Raw genomic sequence first — 26,359 nt, forward strand, 5'->3', positions numbered from 1 at the left:
GAAATGTCTGGAATATTATGCCTAAGGCTGAAACATCAGGTCATATTTACATTCTCTGTTCTATAAACAGCTATAAGTTTCCTAAAAAACAAACAACAAATAACAAAACCTCTTGTTGCCTTTTTTTTTTTTTTTTTGGAATGAAATCACATGAGCCTGTGTCTCTGAGATTCTGAGTCTTGATATTCTCATTTTCTTTGGTCTCCAAGGGTTAGAAAAATTGTGTGTTGATCTTGTACCTTGTGTAAGCGTTTTTAATGAGCAAAAGGCAAAAAAGTACTCAAAGGAATTTCAGTGAGGGTGGGGCCACCCATTCCCTACCGTAGTTCCTGCAGCTAGAGCAGCTCCCAACCCACAGTAGATGCTCAGGAAATACTCAGAGAAAGGATAAAAAGTTGCTGCCTCAATGACAGGTATTGCATGAAGAACACATTAACGAGTACCAGGTCATCTACCAACACCCCGATGGTTAAGTCTGATTGGGGTGTTAAAGACAAATAGGTTGAAGGTACTAGTCAATGCTGGTAACTAAGTGCATTGGGATTCAAAACCAGCTATGCCTAACCCCAAAGCCAGTGCTTTCTCTTGTCACAGGCTACTCAGGGGACAGAGGCCTTTGGTCCCAGCAAAGTTTATCTTGGGCGTTACCTGCCACCTGCCCAACTCATTCTTCCCCTGGCTGTTCTTAGGTTCAGATCTCTGGCAACCTTTTCCAAATGCTTTTGAAAAACAAAGTAGGACATACATATTAATTGGGTGGATGGATAGAGAGTGTGCTAAATGATGCATGGATGATTGACAGTGAAATTAATGGGTGGGTAGCAAGTTGCATACCTAGGCTGTTTTTCCTGTCTGTACCTATAGAATCGGCCTAACAATTTCAGTTTGGCAACACATCCTAGTAAAACAGATTAGCTCTAACTCTTCCCTGCCAGCCCCACCCTAGCTGCCTGCCCCACCTGGGATGGTAAACCCCCCAAAGTCTTGAAAGTGGAGCACACTTTTACAATTTTTGCCCAGCCCTCATTAAATCAGGAAGATGATACTTCAGCCAGTGGAAAGATATTGAATGCGTGCAAAAACTCCTGAACTGTGGGTTTCCTTTCACTGTCTGCTCCCTTAATAAATTTGGAAACTATTTTATGTAAATTACATTCTTTGACTGAGGCCCTCACTTTTTCCCACTCCATGAGCTGGAGCAGAGCAGGAAGGAGGAAAATCACTGCCTGGTGAAAATGCTCCTTCCCAAGGAGATGGCTATTGTCACTACATCTGCCTTTTAACTCTAAATCTAATTCCTCTTAGGGATGCTCTATACAAATGTGAGCTCTGGGGATGCTGATGTGAAAGGGAGGCAGCAGTTTGATGGGCAGGAAACAGAATAATGGCAAGGCAGACTGCTTGGCGCATGGAGTAATTCCAAGGGCAAGAAATAGAAACTAAGCCTGGGGTGAGAGTGGGCGAAATGGAGAAAAGGAGTGGATTTTGGCCCAGCTGGCCAGGCAGAGCTGGAAGGGCAGCCCCCTGGGGAGGTCTGGCCAGGCCAGGAGCCCAAGGGGAGGGATGGTCCCTAAATCTGCTTGAGTCCATCTTTGACCTCAAAACCGGAGTTCCTACAGCTACTCTGCACTTCTGCCTGTGTGGCCCAGAGGTACTTCTGGCATGACTGCTCTCTCCAAGGAAGGCATTGCAGACTTTGAAGCTGGGCTGCTTGCATTCTACCCCTGCTCTGTGACCTTAGGCAAGTGTCTTAACCATTCTGTACCTCGGCTTTTCATATCTATAGAACAGGAATGATCAGATGACCTGCTTCATAGGGTTGTGTGACACATTGTCCATAAGGCACTTAAAATAGTGCTGGTAAGTGGTACACAAGGATTGGCTCTCACAGACATCATCATTGGCATCCTTGCCCTCATCGTCCTCCTCCTCGCACTCGTCCTCCTCGCCCTCTCCATTCTCCTCCTCATCACGGGCATCCTCATCCTCCATCTCTATTGCCCACGATTAGTCACCCAAGCCAGAAATTTCCATTTATCTCCTTGAGGGAAACGGATGCTCCTCTCCATTCCCACCCTCCATTTCTGGAACTTATACTACCCAAGGCTAAGACAAAAGAAGGGACTAAAATTCAGGGGGGGAGGAGGTGGCAGAGCTCACAGTGGAAGCACCAATGAGAGGTCTGACTGGCTTCCAGACAAATGGCAGGGTAGAAGGACCTTGAGCTCACCTCCTCTTAAAAGCACACCAAGCTCACAACTCACTGCTGAACAGCCATTGATTACAAATAAAAGACTGGAACCTGCCCAAGCAGAAAGATCCACTGTTGTTCACACATCCCCCCTGCTTCAGGGCTGAGGAGACCTCCCTCAAGTCCCTGCATGAGCCTCAGAAACAAAGATGAGTGACAACCCAAGGAAAGGGAGGACCCCAGGGGATTCCAGGGCTTTAACAGACCATGCAGTCAGGGAGAGAAGGACAGAAGAATGGCTGAGGGGAGGAGGTCTCTCCGTAGACCCAGGGGGTGGCCATCGGGGGCCATAGGAAAGAGAGCTGAGGTCTCGCTCTGGCCACAGGGGCTGATGGTGGGTAAAGCAGCTGCCTCTGCCCCTCCCTGCCCCCTGTCGGCCCTGTGTGGGTAGGAACCTGAAGTCGGGGATGATGTCAACATCTCTCTGGACTCTGTAGGTTGGTTCAGTTATGGAAGCCATGACTCTTCCTTCTTCCACAGGGGATAGAAGGCCAGTCTGGGCTCCTTTGTCACCACCAAGTGTCCTGTGGGTCCAGCAGGAGGCATCCAACATGAGAAAGTCCTTTGATTACAATTATGGATTTCATAAATTAAATTGGAGTTCCTGTTGTGGCTCAGTGGTAATGAACCAAACTAGTACCCCTGAGGATTCGGGTTCAATCACTGGCCTTGCTCAGTGGGTTAAGGATCCAGTGTTGCCATGAGCTGTGGTGTAGGTTGCAGATGCGCCTCAGATTTGGTGTTGCTGTGGCTGTGGCGTATGTTGGCAGCTATAGCTCCTATTCGACCCCTAGCCTGGGAACTCCCATATGCCGTGAGTGCCGCCCTAAAAAGACAAATAAAATAAAATAAATTGATGGCTTATTATAATGAATCAGACGTTTCCAACATAACACTTTGGGGGTATAGGGACTTCTGTGATCACTGCTGAATGATTGGTGCACAGATTATTTTTGGAATACCTCTTCTAACTTACAGCCACTCAACTTTCAATTTCTTAAAACAAAAACCTAACCCATCACAGGTTACCTTTAGGGGGAAATGACTCAAAACTCTTCCAGCACTGACCCTCACAGCAAGACTTTGATGTCCAGATTTTAACTTAGAGCTGTCATTTGCCTGCCTCTTTAATGAGCTATTATTAAAACCAGGGGCTGGCCTAAAGGCTCCCTAAATGAAACAGTGAGAAACTTGACTTTTCTGGGAGGGTTGGGGAGACCTCCAGCAGTGTGGCCAATTCCTGGTTATTGATAACTTTAGGAATCCTGTGGGGTTGGCCTGCCTTATGCCTACAAAGCAAAGAAAGGTGAAGACAAGTAATAATGGAGACCTAAAAATACATCAACAAGAATAAATGTGTTGTGAGGAAATTCCAAGCTTTATTAAATGCTCTTTTGGTGAAAGAAGCCCTACAGAGAATTTCTTAATAAATTTCAGAGAGGGGAGGTGCCTGGTCTCTGGAGTAGCCTACATAAGCAATCGTGGTATTTGTGGAATGTCAAATGGCAGATTGCTGGAGGTCATCATGCAGCTAGTCTCACAACCGTTTCTTATGATAGGTCAAGGTCTAGGACAGTGGCTTGGGGTTTCATGCTCTTGTATTAGTGACATAGACGCCTCAGTTTGGAAACAGCTTGAGCGTATAGCCATCCTACACGTAACCAATGCCCCCACACATACAAATCTGTGGCCGGAAGAGACACTGTCCTGATATTAAACACCGTGGCAACTCATTCCAAAGTCCAACAACACCCACATCTAGGAAATACTTCTTGATGTTTCACCTAAACCCCTCACGCTTCAATGTAAGCTCATTTCCTCTCATTCTGTCCAAAACAGAAATAGGGAACAGCTGTTCTCCATCTACTGCTGTATATACTTGAGGACCTTTATTTTATCCATCCCCAGGTCTTCTCTTCTCCAGAATAAATACTCCATGTCCCAGAAATATTCTCCAGAATAAATACTCCAATCCCAGGAATATTCTCTGAGACCGACCTAAACCACGGTCTCCAATTACTTTCTAATCTAAGTGCTTCCTTTAATCCCAACACTGACCCGAGGTCCTGTCTCAGCCCTCATCCACACTTGCACAGCCCATGTTCGTCGGGTGATGCAGAGACCGGAAAGTAAAGCAAGGCCCCTTCCAGTACATGAACAAGATTTTCCACCACCTCCAGTTGCCCCGGCACCACCAGACACTAAGCTGAACTCATCAGCCTCATTGCCACAAAGGTGGTACTTTTGTCACTAGCTCTGTGCCAGACCCTGCATTATACACTTTGTATAGATCAGTCCATGGAACACAACAACCCTGCTGGTTATTTTTTACCTTTAATGCATCGATAAAGAGACCGTCAGACTCAGAGCCCAGGGTCTTGTCACAATGCCAGGCTGAGACCTGGTTCCTGCTTCCACAGAGCCCCATCAAGACTGGGGTGACTGAAACGGCCAGAGAAGACCACAAACTCTATTTCTGAAATTGAGTCCCCTTTCTAATTCATGTTGATGTTTTCCCATCCCTGGAGAAGGGTCTAGTGATACACAAAGCTTTTGTTTTTTATTTTTTGTCTTTTTAGGCCTGCACCCACAGCATATGTAAGTTCCCAGGCTAGGGGTTGAATCGGAGCTGTAGCCACTGGCCTACACCATAACCACAGCAACGAGGGATCTGAGCCGAGTCTTCGACCTACACCACACCTCACAGCAATGCCAGATCCTTAACCCACTGAGCAAGGCCAGGGATCGAATCTGCATCCTCATGGATAGTAGTCAGATTCATTTCCACTGAGCCACGACAGGAACTTCACATAAAGTTTTTTAAAATTGCATCTTCCAGAGATGTCCTTTAAAAACAACCGAAACAGTTATGGCTCTTATTATGTTGAATTATAATTGTCTACAGATACATTTGTCTGCCCCACTAGTCTTTGATCTGTTCCAAGATGGAGACTTTGGCTTTGTTTATATCTTTTTAGCACCTACCACAGGGCCACTTATTGAGTACACACTGCAAATGTATTTGGAATCTGACTGAATGACTGGATGGATGGATGGAAGGATGGAAGCATGGATAGATGGATGGAAGGATGGAAGCATGGATGGATGGATGGGTGGATGGATGGAAGCATGGATGGATGGATGGGTGGATGGATGGAAGCATGGATGGATGGAAGGATGGAAGGATGGAAGCATGGATGGATGGAAGGATGGAAGGATGGAAGGATGGAAGCATGGATGGATGGATGGGTGGATGGATGGATGGATGGATGGAAGGAAAGATGGATGGATGGATGGATGGATGGAAGGAAAGATGGATGGATGGATGGAAGGATGGAAGCATGGATGGATGGATGGGTGGATGGATGGATGGATGGATGGAAGGAAAGATGGATGGATGGATGGAAGGAAAGATGGATGGATGGATGGAAGGATGGAAGCATGGATGGATGGATGGGTGGATGGAAGGATGGAAGCATGGATGGAAGGATGGAAGCATGGATGGATGGATGGAAGGATGGAAGCATGCATGGATGGATGGGTGGATGGATGGATGGATGGATGGAAGGATGGAAGCATGGATGGAGGGTGGATGGATGGATGGATACAACACACGTGAATCCACATTTGCTAATCATCCTGATTCTCAAATCAAAAGTACTTATATGGAACAAATAAGTTTAGAAACACATGGGTCCCTTTGTATAAATTCCTCTCCCCTACTCCCACCCCTACCACTACCCCCACAAAGCTGGTTTGGGGACACTGAACAGTTGAGAGATAAAGAATCAAATCTCATTTTTTCCCCTACTAACTCAATGTGTGATCTTGGACAAGTCACTTGTTTTCTCATCTGAAATATGAGGGGAATGGCCTGGATGATATTTGAGTCCCTTTCCAGTCCTAAATTTCCATAATTCTATGGCAATCTATCTACCTTAATCAGACTTATCTACATAATCACAAAAAACACCACTTCATGCTGGAGAAACACAGTCATAATAAACTAAACAAAACCAAATGCCCTTCAATATCCTGTTGTGAACTATAAAATGTCCCCTAAAATCACATTTTCCCCTTGAAACAGGATGTAAGAAAAATATTTTCCTATTAAAGCCTTTTAAAGTGCAAGGGAAAGCATTTATTCTGTGATTTGCCGTCCAACTCAATAAAAAGTGGAGGATTCAGCCATGTTAATTATGGAAGATACTGTCAGAAAAGCAAAGGCAGTGGAAATTCAGGTTGGAAACCAAGACGCCACACCAACAAAACGATGCATGAGTTTTCTGGAGGGAGTTTCCAAGAGTGCATGGAGCAGTTTATTTCTGCCATTACACCAGGGAAGCCAGTAAATGTGTTTTTATGAAGTGATTTATGAAACTCCTGGGGTGGATGGAGTGAGGGCTGGGAGGAAGTGGCACCAAAGTGCAAACCTGTGCAGACTTGAACTTCAGTCATTGTTGATTACATTGTTGCGAGTCCTCTGAAATGGGTTAAGCAAAGAGGAATAATTAAGAGAGGGAGAAGAGGCTAGAAGATTTTAGACGAAGTCTTGGGGGTTTGGGTACCTGAAAGCCTCCTACTGGATTAAATTCTTTAAAGACATTCTGTTTTCCTTATTTCTGTAGCTTCTTGGAGTGTTACAAGGAGCAGGGCTAGAAACTTGGAGAAATGGAAAAAAAAAAAAAATAGGTGGATTTCTCTGTTCTTCCCGGAAGACAGGCAAGAGGCATCTGCCCAGCTCATAAGCAGCCCTCCTTTCTGTTGGAGCTACCCTCCTGTGATGGGCAAAACAACAGCCCCTCAAGGATGTCCAAGCCTTAATCCCTGGAAAGTGTGGGTACGTTATGTTACTTGTCAAGGGGGCACCGAGGTAGCAGGTGAAACTGAGATTGTTAAACAGATGGCCTCTAGATTGAAAGATGATCCCAGACTACCAGGTGGGCCCAATATAATTCCCAGGGTCCTTAAATGTAGAAGAGGGAGGAGCAGAGTCAGTGTCAGAGTGATACGCTGTAAGGACTCACCCCACCATGGCTGCCTTTGAAGGAGGAGGAAGTGGCTGCAAGCCAAGGGATTTGGGCAGCTTCTAGAAGCAGAAGAAGACAAAGAAATGGACTCTTTCCTGGAACCTTCAGAAAGACATGCAGCCCTGCCCACACCTAGATTTTAGCCCAGTGAGACCCATGCTGAAATCTTGACCTCTTGAATGGTAAGATGGTAAATTTGCTTTGTTTTAAGTTATTACATTTGTGGGGTTTTGTCATAGCAACCATGGGAAATGAGTATGTCCCCAAAACCCCAACCAGTAGAATGTGTCCTGACAGCCAGGTTTGAACCCTGTGACTCTGTGTGCTGAGCCATAGCTGATTAAATGGGGATAGATGTCTGTCCCAAGATGGGCCACGTTTTTTGAACATGCCCAGAATTTGGGTTTGGGACTGATACAACTGCATCTAGAAGCATAACATGTAGGAGTTCCCATTGTGGCTCAGCAGTAACGAACCCGACTAGCATCCATGAGGATGTGGGTTCTATTTCTGGCCTCGGTGAGTGGGTTAAGGATCCAGCATTGCCAGGAGTTGTGGTGTAGGTCGCAGATGCAGCTCGGATCCCACATTACTATGGCTGTGGGGTAGGCCACCAACGGTAGTGCTGATTCATCACCTAGCCTGGGCACTTCCATATGCTGTGGGTGTGGCCCTTAAAAAAAGACAAAAGGGGGAAAAAGCATAACATATAAGCTCAGGAGCTGGGGTGGAGGGCTGTGTTTTGACCATGTGAACTGAGAGGCAGAGAAAGCTGGTTTGCAAAGGTAATTAAACGGAGGAGGCGAGAGGCAGAGAAAGATGGAGAGAGGTCTGGGCAGTCTTAGGGAAGTCTTAACTCAGAGCTATCCCTGCCTCCAAAGTTGGCTCTCAGGTGTGTGCCCACAACACTCAGCCCTCCTTGCCTGCTGGGCTTAGTATTCCTGAAGACTCATTTGTAGCAAGAAAGAATGGGCGTCTCGGTTGGAAAGGAGGGTTTTTCCCAAGACCATTGCTAATGGCAAGAAAGACCAGAAAATGAAATCCAATTAACACTTGCATTTTAACACACACACGTATGCCTACACCCCTTGTCTTCTCACATGAAAATCAGCAAAAGGACATGTCTTGAGATAACTTTTTGGGGGGTCCTTTTATGGCTGCATGCACGGCTTATGGAGGTTCCCAGGCTCAGGGTCGAATTGGAGCTGTAGCCACTGGCCTGTACCACAGCCACAGCAAAGACAGATCTGAGCCGAGTCTGCGACCTACACCACAGCCATAGCCACAGCAATACCAGATCCGAGCGAACTACACCACAGCTCACGGCAACACTGGATGCTTAACCCACTGAACGAGGCCAGGAATCAAACCGAGTCCTCAATGGATGCTAGTCAGGTTTGTTAACCACTGAGCCATGATGGGAACTCCTGATATAACTTTCTGAATAAGTAAATCTCCTTATGGTGGTCACCAGAGATCTGACTGGCAGGAGTTCAAACCATAGAAAGTGTGTTGCCATCTTTGCTCTTTGGAACTCTAGCTCTTGAAATGCTGTCACACAGTCCCAGGATGACAAAGAGTCTTTGAGAGCCCAAGATCTGCTTCATCCCCACGCTGAGACTTGCTGAGTAACTCCTTTTCTTCTAGTGGCATCTTGTTCATTGACCCCAGGGCTGATTTGGGCAAGGGTCCCCTTTCTCTGCACATATTTGAACTGTTCAGAGTGACTTCCCAAAATGCAAAGGACTGCTCTGGGCATGGATGTTCCAGATGTGCCAAGCTGCTGCCAGAACCTCAAAACAAGTTTTCTCCCACATTCTGCATGCACATAGCTCCTTAATAGAGAACTTAGAAATGTGACTGTTGAATATGGCTATCTTCTCGGAGTCTTACAGAGGGAAGCATCCACCCTAAGATGATGGCCCATTGGATATTTTTTCACAGTAAATTAAGTGAAAGGAGATTTTCAGTGTCCTTTTTGGCCAGATACAGGTTGTTCTGGTCTTTAGCCTTCATCGAAGGCTGGAGGACCTGGGTAGCTATGATTCTCTAAGGATGGAGGATGGTGGAGAGATCAAAGAGGCAAGAGAACAAACGTAGGCAATTCCCAGGCTTGAGGAAAGTCAAGAAAGCTATAGAGCCAAGACAGCTGAAAATGGTTTACCTGGAGGGATTGTCGAGTAACCAAGAATCAAGAGGACCAAACTGAGGGAGAGAAGTTCAGAAGGTGGAGACGGGCGTAATGAAGGAAGGATGGGAGGAGAGAGTAGTTGTGATGTGTATTAATTTCCTATGATTGCAGTAACAAATTACCCTACACTTAGTGGCTTAAAACAACAGAAACTCATTTTTCACAGTTCTGGAGGGCAGAAGTCCAAAATCAAGGTGTTGGCCAGGCTGTACTTCCTTGGAAAGCTCTAGGGGAGAATGCTTCCTTGCTTTTAGCAATCCTGTGCTTGCTTGCAATCCTGTGGCTGCCTCATTCCAATCTCTGTCTTCACGTGACCTTTTTTTTTTTTTTTTTCTGTGTGTCTCTTAAAACAACACTTTTCTTTAGATTTAGGGCCACCTGGATAATCCAGAATGTTCTCATCTCAAGATTCTTAATTAGACTTGCAAAGACCCCTTTTCAAAATAAGGTAACAGTCAGGGTTTCAAGCAATCAAGTTGTAAACATGTCTTTTGGAGGCCAACATTTAGCTCATTACAAGGTGGGAGAAGATAGGAGGATGAAACAAGGTCAGTAGGTCAGGAAAGGGGCTCAGAACCCAAGCCAAGGATCAAGTAAGAAGGAAGAATGTGGTCGCTCCTCTTTTAAGTACTTTGTCAGTTGGGGAGGGGTGGAGGGGGATGAAGAACAAAGACAATACCTGGAAGGACTGGCCATGACAAACTTCTGTGTTTGCCGCTTGGCTCTCTCCCATTTTCCCTGCATATCCATTTCAAAACTAAGCTCCTTGGAGAAATCCATCCTGGCTTTTTAAAAATTCCATTTTATTGGGCTAAAAACTTTTGACATGGAATCTGCCGTCTCAGCAGATTTTTAAGTGTACAATAGAGTACTGTTATCTGCAGGCACAATGTTGTACAGCAGATCTCTAAAACATTTATCTTGCGGGACTGAAACTTTATTCCTATTGATTAACAACTCCTCATTTCCCTCTTTCCCAGCCCCTGACAACCACTATTCATTCTTTTCACTTCTTCTATGAGTTTGACTATTTTAGATACTTGATATAAGTGGAATCATCCAGTATTTATCCTTCTGTGAATGCCCTCTTTCATTTTGCATAATGTCCTCAAGTTTTGTCTGTGTTGTTGTGTATTGCAGGACTTCTTCTTTAAGGCTGAATAATATTCCACTGTATGTGTATATCACATCTATTTTGATCCCTTCATCTGTCATTGGACATTTAGGTTGCTTCCATGTCTGAGCTCTTGTGAATAGCGCTGCCACAAATATGGAAGTATAACTATCTCTTCCAAGATTCTGATTTCAATTCTTTAGAATAAATACCCAGAAGTAGAGTTGTTGGATTACATGGTAGTTTTATTTTTAATTTTTGAGGAACCTCCATATTGCTTTCCATAGCGACACCACCACTGTGCGTATATGCTGTGTACAAGTGTTCCAATTTCTCCATCACCCTGATTTGGTTAGCTAGGTTCCTTCTTAGGAATGGAAGTTTACTCTTTGAGCATCCCAGCCCTAGAGTCATGGTCCTTTTTATAGTCCCTGAGGAAAAAAAAATTTTGGACGAATTTCTTTAGGAAATTCCTTTTCTATGCCCATTCTTCTTGCATTGAGAATTCTACTATGGCGGAGCCAGCCTTCTAAGGTTTCTGTTGCTTTAAAAATTCTAACAGGTCTTTCCTGTTGGTTAGATCTAGGTATAATCTAGTAGTTCCTTCCTCTCTGTCCGTTATCTACTAAGAGAGAACATTGTAATGATGGTTAGTGATGAGTGCACCCAAAAGTCTGTGTTGGCAGATATCTGGATATGGAGTTTATCAGTCAGCATAGGCTAATTATGCTGAAGTACCAGAACTCACAAATCTCCATGGACAAGGGCAAAGGTTTACTTCTCACTGCCAGCAATAGGTCCTTAGTTGGCAGTGCTCCCTGTCATCTTTATTCAGGGACCCAGGGTGATGACCCAATGGAACATTACAGGTTGTCATGGCAGAGGAAGAAGAAACCATTGTGAACCACGTTAGCTTTTAAGGTTGCTGCCCAGAACCAACATGTCACTTTTCATGGCTAAAAGGTATCACCTGGTCAAGTTAGTCATCAATAGGTCAAGGAACAATCACCCTTCCCTAGGAGGGGCTATGAATATGAATAAACAATAAAATAACTACCACAGAGGGTCTCCAGTTACTATATTACTGTAGCAAGTCCATGATTTCACAGACCCGGAAAACTGGTGTCCCTATAGTGCCCTGCAGGAATTCCCACTTCCAGGCCTTGGGCACCCTCCATACAGCAGATACCTGCTTACACCAACCTTCCCCAGGTCGTAGGGTGTAAACACAGCCTCTTTAACACAACATTGTAAATCAACTACACTTGAAATGAAATTAAAACCAACCTCTCTAAAGGATGGGACAGTGACAAAATCTTGGTGGCTAACAACAATGTAACTCTATTATTTCTCACTCACAGTACAGTCTGTCATGGCTTGGGCATCTGGATGTGAAATGTACTTTTGGCAAAGGCTTCATTTAAGGATGTCTATGAGAGTCCCCAAATGATTCTCAGCTGCTACATCCATCCTGATTGTATGGAAGATGATGTTACAGGCAACTATATTCAGGAATTCCAGTATGCCCTACAGTTTTTCAAGATGAGAGCCTAGCCTAATGCAGGAAACATTATTGCTAATGAAACGTAATTTAGGTACCACTTCAAACTTGGCAGTTTGTAGTACACTCTGTGCTGCTGCTCCTCTTTTCATCAGCATTCCCCCTCAGCTTGACGGGATTTCAGATAGTTATTTGGTCAATGGAAGTCACCTTGCTCTTCGAGGCTAAGAGTAAAATAATAAAAATGCAACATCTCCTATCTCATGGTCTGTTCAGGGAACTTCTCAAGATCTTTGCAAATTTTCTAGGAATTTGGTGTGCTCGTGGTCACGTGTGGCTTTAGAGCCTGATGTTGTGAGCTCATTTGGGTCTCATCTCCATAATCTTTGCTCTTGCAGATACAGACAGAAAACTTAGACCTTTCTCCCCAACTTTTGACCCAAAAAAGCCAACCCCACCAAACACATTACTTGCTGAAGGCTTGGGGGAGCTCAGGACCCTCCCTCTCCCTCTCCCCTTCCTGGCCCCTTCCCTCCCTGGGTTCTGGGTCCCCCCTCATGCTTAATTCAATCGTGTTCATTTTTATTATGCAGGGTGATTTAATTCTCTTTCTTTCTACTCTGCCCCAGGCTTACCTTCAAATAAGCCAAAGACTCATTAATGTCTCAGTAAAACAAAGGGCCATTTATGTAAGACAGAATCATGGGCAGAGATTCTGTAATTTCGCCTTCATTTTCTCTCTCTTGCTCTGTTGGCAGAAGAAAGCTGTATGAAAATTTATTTCCCCATACAGGAAGCCTGAAGTGGCAACACTTTGGGTTTTAATACTATTTTCCCTCTTTCAGTTGCTGATTTACTGTCTTGACATCTATTTCTGATAAACTTATTTAACACAGAAGTCCTCAAACTTTTGGTCTCAGAGCACCTTTACACTTAACAATTATTTAGGGCCCTAAAACAACCTTGGTTTAAATGGGTTTTAATCTACACGTATTTTCCACATTAGAAATTAAAACAAATTTTAAATATTCAGTTGAGAACAAAAATAAATCCATAACATATTACCATAAAGTGTGTCTTTTCGTGAAAAAAAAAAAATCTCCAACATAACTTAGTAAGAACGGCATTGTTTTTTATTTTTGCAAAATCTCTCTAAAGTTTGGCTTAATAGAAGACAGCTGTTCTGCATTCAGTGTTTTGCAATATCACAAGTCACCGGCCTCTGGAAAACCCAGCTGTACACAACTCATGAGAAAATGAGAGTGAAGACAGATTACATCTTAGTGATGTAAAATAATTTTTTATTTTGCTGGCCACGCCTTGACAACCACATTTTAATACATATTTTGGTGGTACATCCTCTTAAGAAAAACGATGAAATCAAAGAGATCCTGAATTAAATCTGAACCTTGAACCAAAATGTAGAAAGAACTCATTGGCTAACTTGCAGTGAATTGAAATAACTATGACTTAAGGTGATATATTTTAAACCCATACATGAGGACAAACAGAAACCAGTGAAACTCTCCCATCCTTGTCCCCATCTGATATATTCCTAGTCATTCTTCAAATCTGTCTTCTCCTGTGTAGTGTGACGCCTTCTCTGCAGAGCTTTCCCCACCATGGTAAATAGCAAGATCGATAACAATTATATTGAAATTAACAACGATAACTAACTTTCTTTGGTCTCTACGAGCGAAGCAACGCCAGAACACTTTACACGTGTTACCTCCTTTAATTTGTTACAGTAACACTGAGGAAGGCGCTGGCTTCTTTTTACAGATCAGGTGGATTGAAGGCTGGCGGGAAGCGCCTCTACCTCTGTGCAGTGTACACCTGCTCTGCCCTAGCACTTATTGCACCCAGGTGGTCACTGTCCCCGGGCTTCAGTCCCGCACAAGGTGAGTCCTTCAGGTCTGGGTCAGGCTGGGTCGCCTCCTGTTCGCCTCGCAACCCGCGCGGCCGGGCTCAGGCAGTGCGGGAGCAACGAGAAGGGAGCGAGCGGAGCTCCGGCGTCTCCATCCCCTCGTTCCCGGGGCGCACACACCCCAAGCGGGCTCGCGGGGGCTCGGGACTCCAAGCCCGCCGAGGAGTGCCGGAGGGAGAAAGGGGCGCGGGTGTATGCGTCGCGAGGTCCGGGGAGCAGAGAGGATCCGCCGGGCACACGGGCAGGGGCCGGAACCTTTCTGCTCTCGCCGCCGTGGACCCGCGCGATCCGGAACCTTTCTCCTCGAGTCGCCGTTGGCGGGAGGAACCGTGCGTAACCGGAACGGTCCTCCAGTGGCCCGGCTCTTGCTGCCGTCGCCGGCTGCTGACGTGGGCCGGCCTGGTGGAGGTTGTGGGTGCGGGTCGCCATGGCGGTGGACATCACACTGCTGTTCCGGGCCAGCGTCAAGACCGTGAAGACCCGCAACAAAGCGCTGGGAGTGGCGGTAGGCGGCGGGGTTGAGGGCAGCCGCGATGAGCTGTTCCGCCGGAGCCCCCGGCCCAAGGGCGACTTCTCCAGCCGCGCGCGCGAAGTGGTGAGCTGGTTGCTATGGAAACGGCGGGCTGGAGGGGGGGCGGACCCGCGACAGGGACCCCAGACCCCAAACCGGGTCAGTCCCGTGAGCAGTGTGTGAAGGAAGCGCCTGGAGAAGGTGGTGTGAAGTGGGCAGGTCCCGGAGAGCCGGCGGCTGTCCTGGGAACCGTACAGTTTTAGGTCGAGGAAGGGGGACGCTAACTGGGGAACTTGGAACTGTCCGCAGAGTTCACAGGCTGCTTTGTGAGGTCATGAGTCCGCCGTCACTGCAGACCTGGACGCCGGCAGAGCTTCCCCCACAGTCCTTTGCTTTCCTGTCGCAGCGCTGACCACAGTGTATTTACCTCTTTTGTTTACCAGGTTCGCGTCCCTCCCCTTTCCCGCCCCGCTTTGAGACCGAAGATCGCGTTCAGCTGACCTCTCCCTTCCCCTAGCCTCCTGCAGTAGGTTAGGGCCCATGTTAGGGACTGGCACATCTTGAGACTGGTTTAGGATAGTCTTTCACAGTCTCTGTTACAGCCATCTAAACTGCCTTCTGTTCCCTGAACACAGCAGGCTTTCGTTTGGGAGAGAAGCGACCTGCTCCTTAAGGGCAGGAACAGTGTTGGCTTCACCTCAGAATCCCCAAAGCCTGAATCACAGCATTGCTTTGTCAATGTTTGTTGAATGAAGGAACGAACAAATGGTTGTCTGTCTTCCCCACTAAACAGAAACTCTGTAAGGGGAGACATAATGTTTGCCTGTTTTGTGTCCTTGGCACCAAGGACAGATCTAGTTTTTGTGGAGCTTGGAGCTTATACAGTTCTGTCCATCCTCTTTAAGATATTAAAAATACCGAATCACAAAAAAAAAAAAAAGTTTGGAGCTTTGGGAGGTACGAGTGAGGAGCCCAGAAGCTTAAGCTTCGTGATAAATCCACTTCTGTTTGATACACAGTGCAATGCCTGGTACTTTGTAGACACTCAGACATTTTTTAATGAAAACAGGTATGCTTGAATAGTGAGTGGCAGTTTGCAGGGGACATTTAAGCATGGAAAGGGAAATTGGTCCAGGTGAATACATTCAGTCCATCTATAATCATCTATTAAGCACTGCCTTCTGGCCAGCATTGTGTTAGAATGACACAATTTAAAAGAATTGGTGGAGGAAGGCAGACATAGTAACAAAAAAAGTGCCCTAAAGCCTTGTAGGTGTTGTGAAGGGCCCAAAAGAGAGTGTGCGCAGTTCTGCCTCAGGGCCAAGAAAGGCTTTCCAGGGGTGCCTGAAACAAATCTTGAAAGAGGAATAGTTGCTTTCAGGGCCGACAGAGTGGAGAAGGGCATCTTGGGCTAAGAGAGGAGACCACGTGAAGTGGGGGCGATAGGTAACTCTAGGCTCAATTTGTAAATACTCAGTGTGTGAATACCCATTAAATTACAAACCATTTCGTAATGGTGTTTCCAATTTTGGGGGGAGGAACTTGGAGCTGAACAACTCCAAACAGTGATAACTATGCCACTTGCAGTGGGAGCTGGACTAGTTAACCCATTTGAACTGTGAGGCTAGTGGGGACTTTGGGAGTGGAAACTGGGTCTTGAATTTAGAAGACTTGGATTCCAGTCTGGGTTCTGCTACTTAGAAGTGGGTGACTGGGGCAAGTCCTGTGACCTGAGCCTCATTCCTCTTTCTATAAAATGGGCATGATAATCCCCTCCTTAACTGGGAAGCGAATTATTAGGGTCTTACGAGACACTGTGTATATCTTAACCACCCTGGTTTTTATTGTTCTCATTTAACTCTTTTCCTAACCCCGCGTAGGCCACTTAGATGTATTTTCATCAGTGGCATGAAGCTATATTCTCTAAACCACTTAGCTTTCTTGTATGTTCATTCTTCGCTTGCAGAGGGGAACAAGTAAGTTCATGAAGGAATCTGAAAACCCTGTGCCAGCACTAATAGCATCAGTAGTGGAGGCAGCAACGCTCCTCTGTCGAGGTGAAGCTGTCAGCAATGGTTGTTTCTCCCTCTTCCTCCCTGGGAAGGTGGAGGCCACTGCTAATTTCCCAGTAGATCTGTACGGTTCAGAATCCTTTGCAACTTTGTCTCCCAGCCGGCCTTTACCGAATGTTGGACCTGGCATTCAAGTTGAAACTTGCTTGACATCCTACCTGACATATCATAGGAATCGCGTCTATTTGCCTAAAGCAGAACCATGGACTTTTTTCTTTCAGTACTTAAGAAAATCTTAATTTCACATTGTTCAGACTTCTCACTTTATAGGTGAGAAAACCAGTACCCAGGTAAGTGAAATGTCTTGCCCAGTGTCATAATAAATGAGGTCAAAGGACAGAGCCAGGGGAAGAAGCCAGGCCCTTGGATGCAGGTTAATGCTGTTTATTTCTCACCCTGCCCACTTACATTCCCACCATAATTTTAAATAAAAAATTCTTTAGTTGAGTTTCTCCTTCCTGAGTTAATACTGAATTCATAACTGGATACTGAATAAGATTTAGAGCAGAAAGACCTGAATTTGAATGTCTCTTTCTGCATGAACTTGGGCAAGTTATTTAACTTTAGTTTCTTCCTTTCTAAAATAGAGTGAAGATGAAATGAGAAAAAGTATGCAGGTGCTTGCATGCATGGGGATCCTTTTGGTTCCACGTAACAGTCATCTAATGTAAACTACCCCGAGCAAAACAGGAACATCTTGGCTTGTATAACTGGGAAACATAGGAGGGAGCTTCTTTCTCAAGGTCTCATCCATGAAACCTCAGGAAAGGACTCTAGTTGTTTCTGCTTGAGTCCTGAGCCCTTGTTATGGGATCTGAGGGATAAAGTTCTGCAGTTGGCCAGGTCATATGACATCCACTGCAGTAGGTGGGTTCCATTCTGGGATTGCTGCCCCACCAGAACCTTGGAAGAGGAAGTGCTGTGTCTAAAACCAGGGAGTAAGGCATGCTGGGTGGGCAAAGCCCATACAAATGTTCCTTCTAGTCCCTGGCACAGAGCCGGACCTGCCTTCACCTTCCCTGCCTGGGTGTCTTCAACTCTGTGGGAAACAAAAACCTGGAGTTGTGGGGGTTTGTAATGACAGGCTTTGCTTTGGGGATGTGTCTGCAGGTTCCTCACAGGGTGGCTCTTCCATTTTCTCACTAATGATAAAGGTTACAAGGGCCCAGGGAAGCCCCGCATGGTGAACCAGGACCCGCTAAGCAGCCAAACGGAGTGTGCAGGGTATGGAGCCAGTAACAGGACCCCAGGAATCCTGTGTTCCAGCCCAAGCTCTGCCCTTGTGTGGGCAGCCCACATACTCATTCTGTACCTGGGTCCACACTGGTAAAACTGAGAGCTTAGACTATACCTGTAGTCATTTCTTATAAAACAAAAGATATCCTCACTTCATATAACATAAATTAGTGACTCTGCATTGCTGGAAATTCTATTTTCTTTTTTTCTTTTTTGGTCTTTTTAGGGCGCACCCTCGGCACATGGAAGTTCCCAGGCTAGGGGTTGAATTGGAGCTATAGCTGCAGCAACGCTGGATCCGAATCGCATCTGCGACCTACACCACAGCTCACGGCAATGCCGGATTCCTAACCCACTGAGCAAGTCCAGGGATCGAATCCGCAACCTCATGGTTCCTAGTCGGATTCCCTAGCTCCTGAGCCAGGGATCAGATCCGAGCTGCAGCTGTGGCAATACTGGATCCTTAACCCCCTGTGCTGGGCCTGGAATCGAACCTACGTACCAGAGCTCCCCAGATGCTGCTGATCCTATTGTGCCACAGCAAGAACTCCTATTTTTATTTTTTTTAGGAGTTGATTATCTTTAGTTCCTGGCTTAAATTCAGACTTCTGACCGCAGCCCATCCCCAGATGCTCTGGTCCCCCTCGCTCCGCGCTCTCTCCTCTGGCTACCCCAGCCTCCTGGCTTGCCTCACACGCTCCAGGCACATCCCCACCTCAGCACCTGGATGTGTGCTGTTCCCTCGACCTGGAATACTTTTCTCTCAGATAACACGTGGTTTGATCTCTAGGCCTCTGCTCTGGTGATGCCTCAGTGAGCCCTTCCTCCACTGTCCTGTCTGAGTAGCACCCTTTTCCTGGGCTCTGCTCTGCTCTTGTCATTCGTTGTTTAGCTGCTAGAATATGTACTTCATGAAAACAAAGACTGGTGTCTGCCACTGAATCCTGAGGTTCTGGAACAATGCAGGGGATAGGTTCTCAGTGAATGGTTCTTGAATTAATCAGCGAGTGTTGACCTGCTCTGTCACTTTGCTTTTAGGTTTGGAGCCAGTTGATCTCTGTCCAAGGCTCTTTCCAGTTCAAGAAATGTGTGATCCTAAGATGATTCCTTAAAACAATACAGCATATATATATATATATATATATATATATATATATATATATATATATATGCACACACACACACTAAATCCAGGCTCTGGAGTAAACGGTAAATAAGGATTAACTTTAATTAAGATTTAGTTCCTACCTCAAGGAGTTTATAGTCAAGTGGAGAAGCAGACACATAAATAGCACAACAGCTCAGGTGTAAGTGACAGCTGTAACACTCAGCATGGATTTCCCAGGCCCTCCCTTTTTTTTTTTTTTTTGCCTTTTAGGGCCACACTTGAGGAGGTTCCCCTGCTAGGGGTCGAATTGGCGCTGTAGCTGTCAGCCTACACCACACAGCAACGTGGGATCCTTAACCCACTGAGCGAGGCTAGGGATCAAACCCACAACCTCATGGTTTCTGGTTGCATTTGTTTCCACCTCACCACAACGGGAACTCTTTTCCCAGGTCCTCCTTGATTTTCTTCTAGATGTAGTGGTGACCTTGTGTGCCAATGTTTAGACCCACAGGTTAAGCTGGGACCACCTGCATAATTATCCAGAGTATCTGGAAATAGACTTTATCTAAGGACTGGTATAATCCTACTTGAAAAGGGTTTCAGTTGAAGGAGCATGGTTTAAAGACGTGGTCTCGAGCAGCAGGGGCACAGGGTGGTGAGAAGCTGGGGACAGGGCCACACAGGCCAAAACCAGATCAGGAAACAAATCAGGTTTAGGATGTAGGCTTCGGACAGAACTGGAGTCTGTTGAATTGTTATAGATTTTTTGAAATTTATGCAGAAATCTTCCTGCAAATGAAATAGTAGCAGCTTTAGCTAAGGCTGGGCTGAGGGCTGGGGAGAGCACGGTTCAGTAGCCAGCCCCCCCCCGCCACCATTCCTTCTCGAGGAGCTCCTCCAGAACCAACTGCAGGGCTCAAAGACACAGTCTCACCGTGCTGCTGGTCTCCGAGGCCTCTTTTAGCTTCCTGATGCTCTGTTTTTATGGATCATTATAGCTGAGTAAGCAGAACTTGGTGCTAGAGACTTTGCTGGATACAAATAGTGAGCCCTTGGTGTGGACTGCACTGCTAAATTTCCCCCAGGACTCTGAAGACTGTAGCTTTTGAAATTGTATTGATTTGATACTAACTGATTTATTCCACCTCCTATAAGCATTGGACTCCTGATCGGTGTCAGTCAACTGTGAGGACACAAAAAATTATGTCCCGGCCCTTTGAAAAATATAGGTAAAGAGTAACTAAAGGTGCTTGAGGGAGAATCAGTGGAAAATCAAACTGGACCTTGAAGGATGAGAACCGTTCTGCCAGACAAAGGAAGGGGCTTCGCTCACACTCCCTGCAGAGGGAGGAGAGAACGAGCAGAGGCACCGTCACGGCAGCACCGGGATGGGGATGGAGGGGGCAGAGGCAAGACTGGGGCCCTCTTCTGGGGGAGGCCTGGGGTGAGGGTCCGAGGGACAGGATTGGATTAAAACAGGGGTCAGCCAGCTCTGGCCCAGAGGCCAGATCTAGCCCCTGGGGATAAACGAGGTTTTAATGGCGTGTGACCGCCTTCACTTGTTTCCAAGTTCAGGCTGTGGGTGCTTGTGTGCCGCAGCGCAGAGCTGTAGCTCCAACAGCCCGCAGAGTCAGAAGTGTTTCCTCTTTGGCCCTTTAGAGAAACTTTTGCCACACCTTGGGTGACAGCGTTGTTAGCAGTGCTGAGGAGTTTGGACTTTACACTCTAAGCCATGCAAGCAGAGGCATGACGAGTTCGTGTTTGTGTTTTAAAATAACCAGCAGTATTGCAGATGGGTTTGGCGTGTAACACGACTGACTTAGAAATGCTAGTTAGGAGGCAGTGATCCAGATGAAAGCTGATGCGCTAGTGACAGGAGTGGATGGGTGAAGTGGATGTTTAGAAGGTGGATTCAAAACGACGTGGCCATTGTGGGGTTAGAAAGAGGAAGAGGGAGAATAATTCCCAGCTTTCTGGTTGGAAAGTTAAATGGTGATATCACAGTTGTAAACAGCAGAGAAGAGATCCAGGGAGCCGGGTGGCCCTTGGAATTTTATTAAAACAAGTGGTTGCTGACCCCCCCCCCCCGCCACCCCACCCCGGTAGCAGTGCTTCTTGGTAAAGCTGGAGTGGAGAGCAGCGCTGGAACCCAGGGGGCCCTCTGACTTTGTTACATTTAGATCTTGGAAATAGCTGAGTCTTTAAAGTAGACTCCTAGTACACAGCCCGGCCAGCCACATGGGGATTTTAGTTAGACCTGCCTCGCAAATCCAGCAAACACTGGGCTGGGCCTCATGATGGCGAGAGCCACGTAGGTCAGCCACCCCAGACTGCAGCTGGGCTAGAGACTCACTCGGGCCCTTTTAGGCCAGGTTCTCACACAGAGTTCTGCCCTGAGTTGTGCTTTCTTAATTCTTGAAAGAAACTCATCTTGGTGGTAATGAGTGTGTCACATGCCGTAGAAACCCGGTTTTCAGGGATAGTCATGGACTCTCCTTCTTTCCAGACAAATCTGGACTGGGTCAGAGGGTCCCATCGTTCTTCAGCTTCTAGCTGGCAGGAGCCAACAGGTCAGTGTATCCTCTGCTAGGACAGGGCTGCCAGAACAGGTCCTCCCAGGGTGACATTTTTAATGAATTGTCCTGTCCAGGGTCTGAGTCTGTCTTCCAGGCTTGAGAGCCAGACTTGTCAGTATACCAAAGCCAGAACCCTCGATCAGGACAGATATCCACTGAGCTTTCTCCGCCGTGTGTAAGAGTCAAAATTCCCGTTTACTTTGTGCCGTGTAACTAGTTCTCAGGAGGAAACTAATTTTGGAAAGTCAGTTATTTTTGAGCTTTTGCTGTAGGTCAGGAACTCTGTTAAGGGTTTTACATACCTGGTCTTATTCAGTTTTCCTCTATTTGGGGGATAGAAATATAATATTAAGTAATTTTATAGTACTGATCGTATTATGAATAATTCTAGAATTTTTATAGACTTGATGTTTGAGGGTTTTTGTGACGTGGAAATCAATATGGGCTCCCTCTGGTGGGCAGAGAATTGGGGACATCTACAATGGTTAATTATGGCTCATGTTATGAAAAACTTAGTGTGTTTTAAAACATATTAGGTTTAAAATTGGCTTAAAAAGAGGCCCCTTCAGAACCGTCCAAAAGAAAGTGAAAAAGCCAGAGAAGTGAAAGTATGTGTTGAATGGATGCATATAACTCAGATGTGAAAAGCTTGCAGCACAGTTGTAATTTTAAACTCCGTAGTTTATTTTCTTCCTGACTTTCGGGTCCTCAGAGTCTATAAATACTAAATTTGCCTACTCCTCTGCTGTCACAGTTTAACATATGCCCATTTGTCACAGCTTTCTTATGGAGCTCATAAGTTGTATTTAATCAAGAGAAGCGTGTCTTTTCACAGAATGGTACAACATTCCTGTTCACTTTTTGGATAGATGATAGGAGAACCCTGGTAAAACCATGTCTTTTTTTTTTTTTTTTTTTTTTTTTTTTTTTTTTTTTAGCCTTTTTGCCTTTTCTAGGGCCACTCCCAGGGCATATGGAGGTTCCCAGGCTAGGGGTCGAATCGGAGATGTAGCCACTGGCCTACACCACAGCCACAGCAATGCCAGATCCAAGCCAAATCTGCGACCTACACCACAGCTCACGGCAACGCCGGACCTTAACCCACTGAGCAGGGCCAGGGATCGAACCTGCAGCCTCATGGTTCCTAGTCGGATTTGTTAACCACTGTGCCATGACGGGAACTCCATCATCATGTCTTTTATAGTCCAAGAAGCAGTGACAGACTGCAGCATATCTCGACTTGGAGAAATTGAGAAAGGAATTAAAACGCATAAGTCTTGACATAAATACTTTTAGGCTTTGCCAATAATTAACCCTAATTTTGGAGGACTCACCCAAATATTAAACAATTTGTTTTTTCTGTTTAATATTTTCTCAAATATAAAAAATTGGATGTCCTAGTTTGATAAAAAGAAAATTATCCCTAATTTTGAGGCAAGTCTTAAATGTATTAGAACTCATTTCAGTGCTGGAATCGTATAGAAAAGGGCTAGTTGATAATTAGGAGCAGGTTACACAAGAAAACTTTTACATGGGAGCAGAGCCTTGGAGAGCAAGTAAAACTGGGCAGGAGGTGAGCATAAGCCTGCTGTGTTTCAGTGACAGGAAGGAAGCTGGCAGCCAGGCAGCGGCTTCTTCCTGGTCAGCAGTATGAAACCAACTTGGGAGTGCTTTGTGGCCTAGCAATTACCAAAGACCTCCTGAGCTTTTGTACCGAATAAATGTGCAAAAATCAATGGTCATCCGTAGCTATTTAATGACCACTTACAATCAAATGAAAATGAAACCGTTTATAGTAGCGACAAAAGACGTTTCCAGAAATAACCTTACTAAGAATGTGAACATCCCATTCGTAGAAAACTTCACAGTTTTGTAGAGAGCCACCAAAGACTTTTGAATAAATAGGAGCGCATGTTGTGTATGTGGAAGGGAATAAGTGTTGTAAAGACATCAGTTATTCCTCAACTAGCTTTGCAGCTTCAGTGCCGTTTAGTCACAATTCCAACAGAAAGTAGTCCTGCAGTCCCTCTAGAAAAAGAAGATACGTGAAAATAATTTTGAAGAATGGAAGAGTATGTGTGTTGAGGTGGGTATACCAAGCCTTCCCAAATATTAAAACATTTTAAAGCTAAAAATTAATACAGGAACATATGAATCAATCAGTGAGGCCCATTAGGCCAGATGTATTTATGTGGGCAACTTATCTTGATAAGGGAGGCATTGTAAATCAGGAAGAAAAAGGTTTATTCAGTGACTTGGGATAATTGGTAAGCCCTTTGGAAAAAAAAGTTGTGTGTGTGTGTTTTTTTTTTTTAAGATCCTTATCTCTTACTGTACACACATGAAAGAAAATTTGTAGAAGGACTAAAGATTTAATTGTAAAAGCAACACTGAAGAAAATGAAAATGGCTGTGACTATTGACGTGTCTTCTAGAAGTGGGAGTTCTTTCTCAGTTTAAAAATTAGCAACAGGGAGTTCCTGTTGTGGCTCAGCAGGTTGAGAACCTGGCGTAATGTCCATAAGGAGGCAGGTTCGATGCCTGGCCTTGCTCAGTGGGTTAAGGATTTGGCGTTGCTGCAAGCTGTGGCATAGGTTGCAGATTTGGCTTGGACCTGCTGTGGCTGTGACGTAGGCTGGCAGTTGCAGCTCTAATTCAACCCCTAGCCTGGGAACCTCCGTATGCTACAGGTGCAGCCATTAAAAAAAGAGAGAGAGGAAAAAAAGAGAGAAAGAAAAAGGAAAAAAACAAAATAAAAATTAGCAGTAGTCTTTATAATGGTGTTGACCTTGATGATAGCAGCTCTCATAAGTACTTGATGTAGAGATACTATAGCATTATTCCCAAGTACAGAGAAATTGTTAGGTAAATATGGCATATTGAGGAGTTTGTCATTACATGAAAAGAATTGCTCATGTTATAATGTTAGGTAAAAAATTACTACCCAAACCAGATACAGTTAGAACTGTATACAAAACCAAAAAACTTCAGGCATGGAAATAACGATTAGAAGGGAATATGGCAAAATGTTAACAATGTTTATTTCTGGGTGATGGGACTATGGGTGATTTATTTTTCTGCTTCTGTCCTCCTGAATTTCTTTAATGAGCACATACACTTGTGGAGTGAAAAGCAAAACAGAACCAGTAAAACTTCAGGCAGATGAGTTTTTATTTGTTGCAGAAGGAAATGGAGAAGAATTATTATCTTTAGATTGGAAAAATGTCATGAATAAGCAGTATCTAATTATACATTGAATGCACAATGGAGGGGGCCCCTCTTTAAAGGAAATCTGTGGTAAATCTTTTGTAATTTTCTGTAACTCAGCTGGATTTTCATTTCAGACTTTCTTAACCTGTACAAGAAAATCATCCACAAATGTTTCGTTGATGTCTTCGCTTTCTGGCTGTCATTCTAAAAAATAATAAACTCTAATAATAGCTACCACTTGTTGAGCACCTACTCTACCTGGCACTGTGCTACAAGCTTTATAATTCAGTAGACTCCTTGCAGGGTAGGTTCCTTGACCCACGTAGAAACTGAGGTTCAGAAGGTGAAGCGCCCTGCCCCGGACCATGTCCCGAGGATGAGCTTGCGCCCTGACCCCGGGGCTGCCCGCCGCCTCTCCAGGCTCGGTGAGTGCCAGGCGTGCAGGGGGACTGCTGTCCTGGGGCTTCGGAGCCGCGCTCCACTTGGCAGTGCGCTTGTCAGATCTCTGGCGATTTCCTCCTGGCCGTGTTGTCATATCATCTGCTTGTCTGTCGGAGCATATTTTGCTGCTTAAATCACAGGTATTTGAAAGTGCCTGACTGCTTTGGGGGAAATACAGCTGCCTCCAAATTGAACTTTTTTTTTCAGTCAACAGTTACCTGGTGGCTGTATATTTCTCACGGGTAGTATTGAAGTCTGCCTTCGGAAAAGGGGAAAGGGTTTGTGGTTTGGATTAGTAAAGTCATTGAGAAGCAAGGCGACTCGATCTGAACGTTAGATACATTTGGTAATTCCCTTTTCTGTCACTGGGACACTGGTCGTTTATTTGTTCATTCAGCAGTCAGTCCCGTGGAGAGCTCGGGCTGAGATGAAGTTGCCAGCTGCTCAGGGGAGGCAGGGGCCCAGGCCTTTGAAGCCATTGTGTTGGGCCGCTGTCCTCGGAGGGCTTCCCCAGGGAACGGCCTTGGAGTTTTCTGCTGAGGCCAGTGCCTCGAGAGAGGCCGAGCTGTGTGCCATCAGCAGGCAGGTAGGGGAGTGCAGGCCTCATCCCGAAGGCACAGCTCTGTCGTACTGTGCTCCCTCTCAGGGTTGTTGTGCCGACTGAGGAAGGTACTTTGTGTAAATCTGCCGTCCTTGTATGTGGTGCTTCAGAGAGACTCCTGAAGAGGCAAGCACTTTATTACCAGCTTTAGCTGTTGCATGTCTGTCCATGAATAAGGAAGGCACTTGGAATGCGCTCTCTGGGATGGAAAGATGCGTGAGGCCTCCTCTTGGCCGTTGATACGACGCTAACAATCCCGGAGCCGGCATTCATTCACTCATTCAGTTAACATTTACTGAGTATCTGCTGTAGGCTGTGTACTGTTTTTGACCCTGGGGATAAAGCAAAGGCAAGACAGACAAAAATCTCTGCTTTCAGGGAGCTCATATTTTAATGGGAAACTCACAGGAAACAGATGAAAAAATTCTTATGTCATTAGTGATAAGTAAGCTTGAAGACATACTCCTAAGTACCTATAGAAATCTTCAAAAGAGGAACTTTTTTTTTCAGAGAGCAGGGATCGCTTCTGTGTAAGGCTGATGGAAGAGGGGACATTTGGGTGGGCCTCATAGGTTTTCCACACAGGGAAGC

General features: G+C 45.6%; 1 protein-coding gene across 22 annotated transcripts in view; it reads left to right on the forward strand.

The window, feature by feature from the left end:
* The first annotated feature begins 7,247 nt into the window (after positions 1-7,247).
* Positions 7,248-26,359, forward strand: part of STX18 (syntaxin 18) — a 123,476-nt gene continuing 104,364 nt past the window's right edge. For 19 of the 22 annotated variants that reach the window (XR_014813592.1, XR_014813591.1, XR_014813594.1 and 16 more), the window contains exon 1: positions 14,406-14,609. Coding sequence is in view for 3 of the 22 variants with exons in the window: in XM_021100996.2 (XP_020956655.1) it covers positions 14,442-14,609 (168 nt within the window). In the remaining 19 variants the exon portion in view is untranslated. Of the gene's footprint in view, positions 7,464-13,805; positions 13,989-14,405; positions 14,610-26,359 lie in introns of those variants that run through there. The other 3 variants (XR_014813605.1, XM_084973826.1, XR_014813606.1) reach the window with 2 other exon arrangements.

This window comes from Sus scrofa, chromosome 8 (genome assembly GCF_054392235.1).
Source record: "Sus scrofa isolate SSC_HxYL_T2T_F1_AM1 chromosome 8, Sscrofa_HxYL_maternal_Yorkshire_Landrace_v2.0, whole genome shotgun sequence".
NCBI lineage: Eukaryota > Metazoa > Chordata > Mammalia > Artiodactyla > Suidae > Sus > Sus scrofa.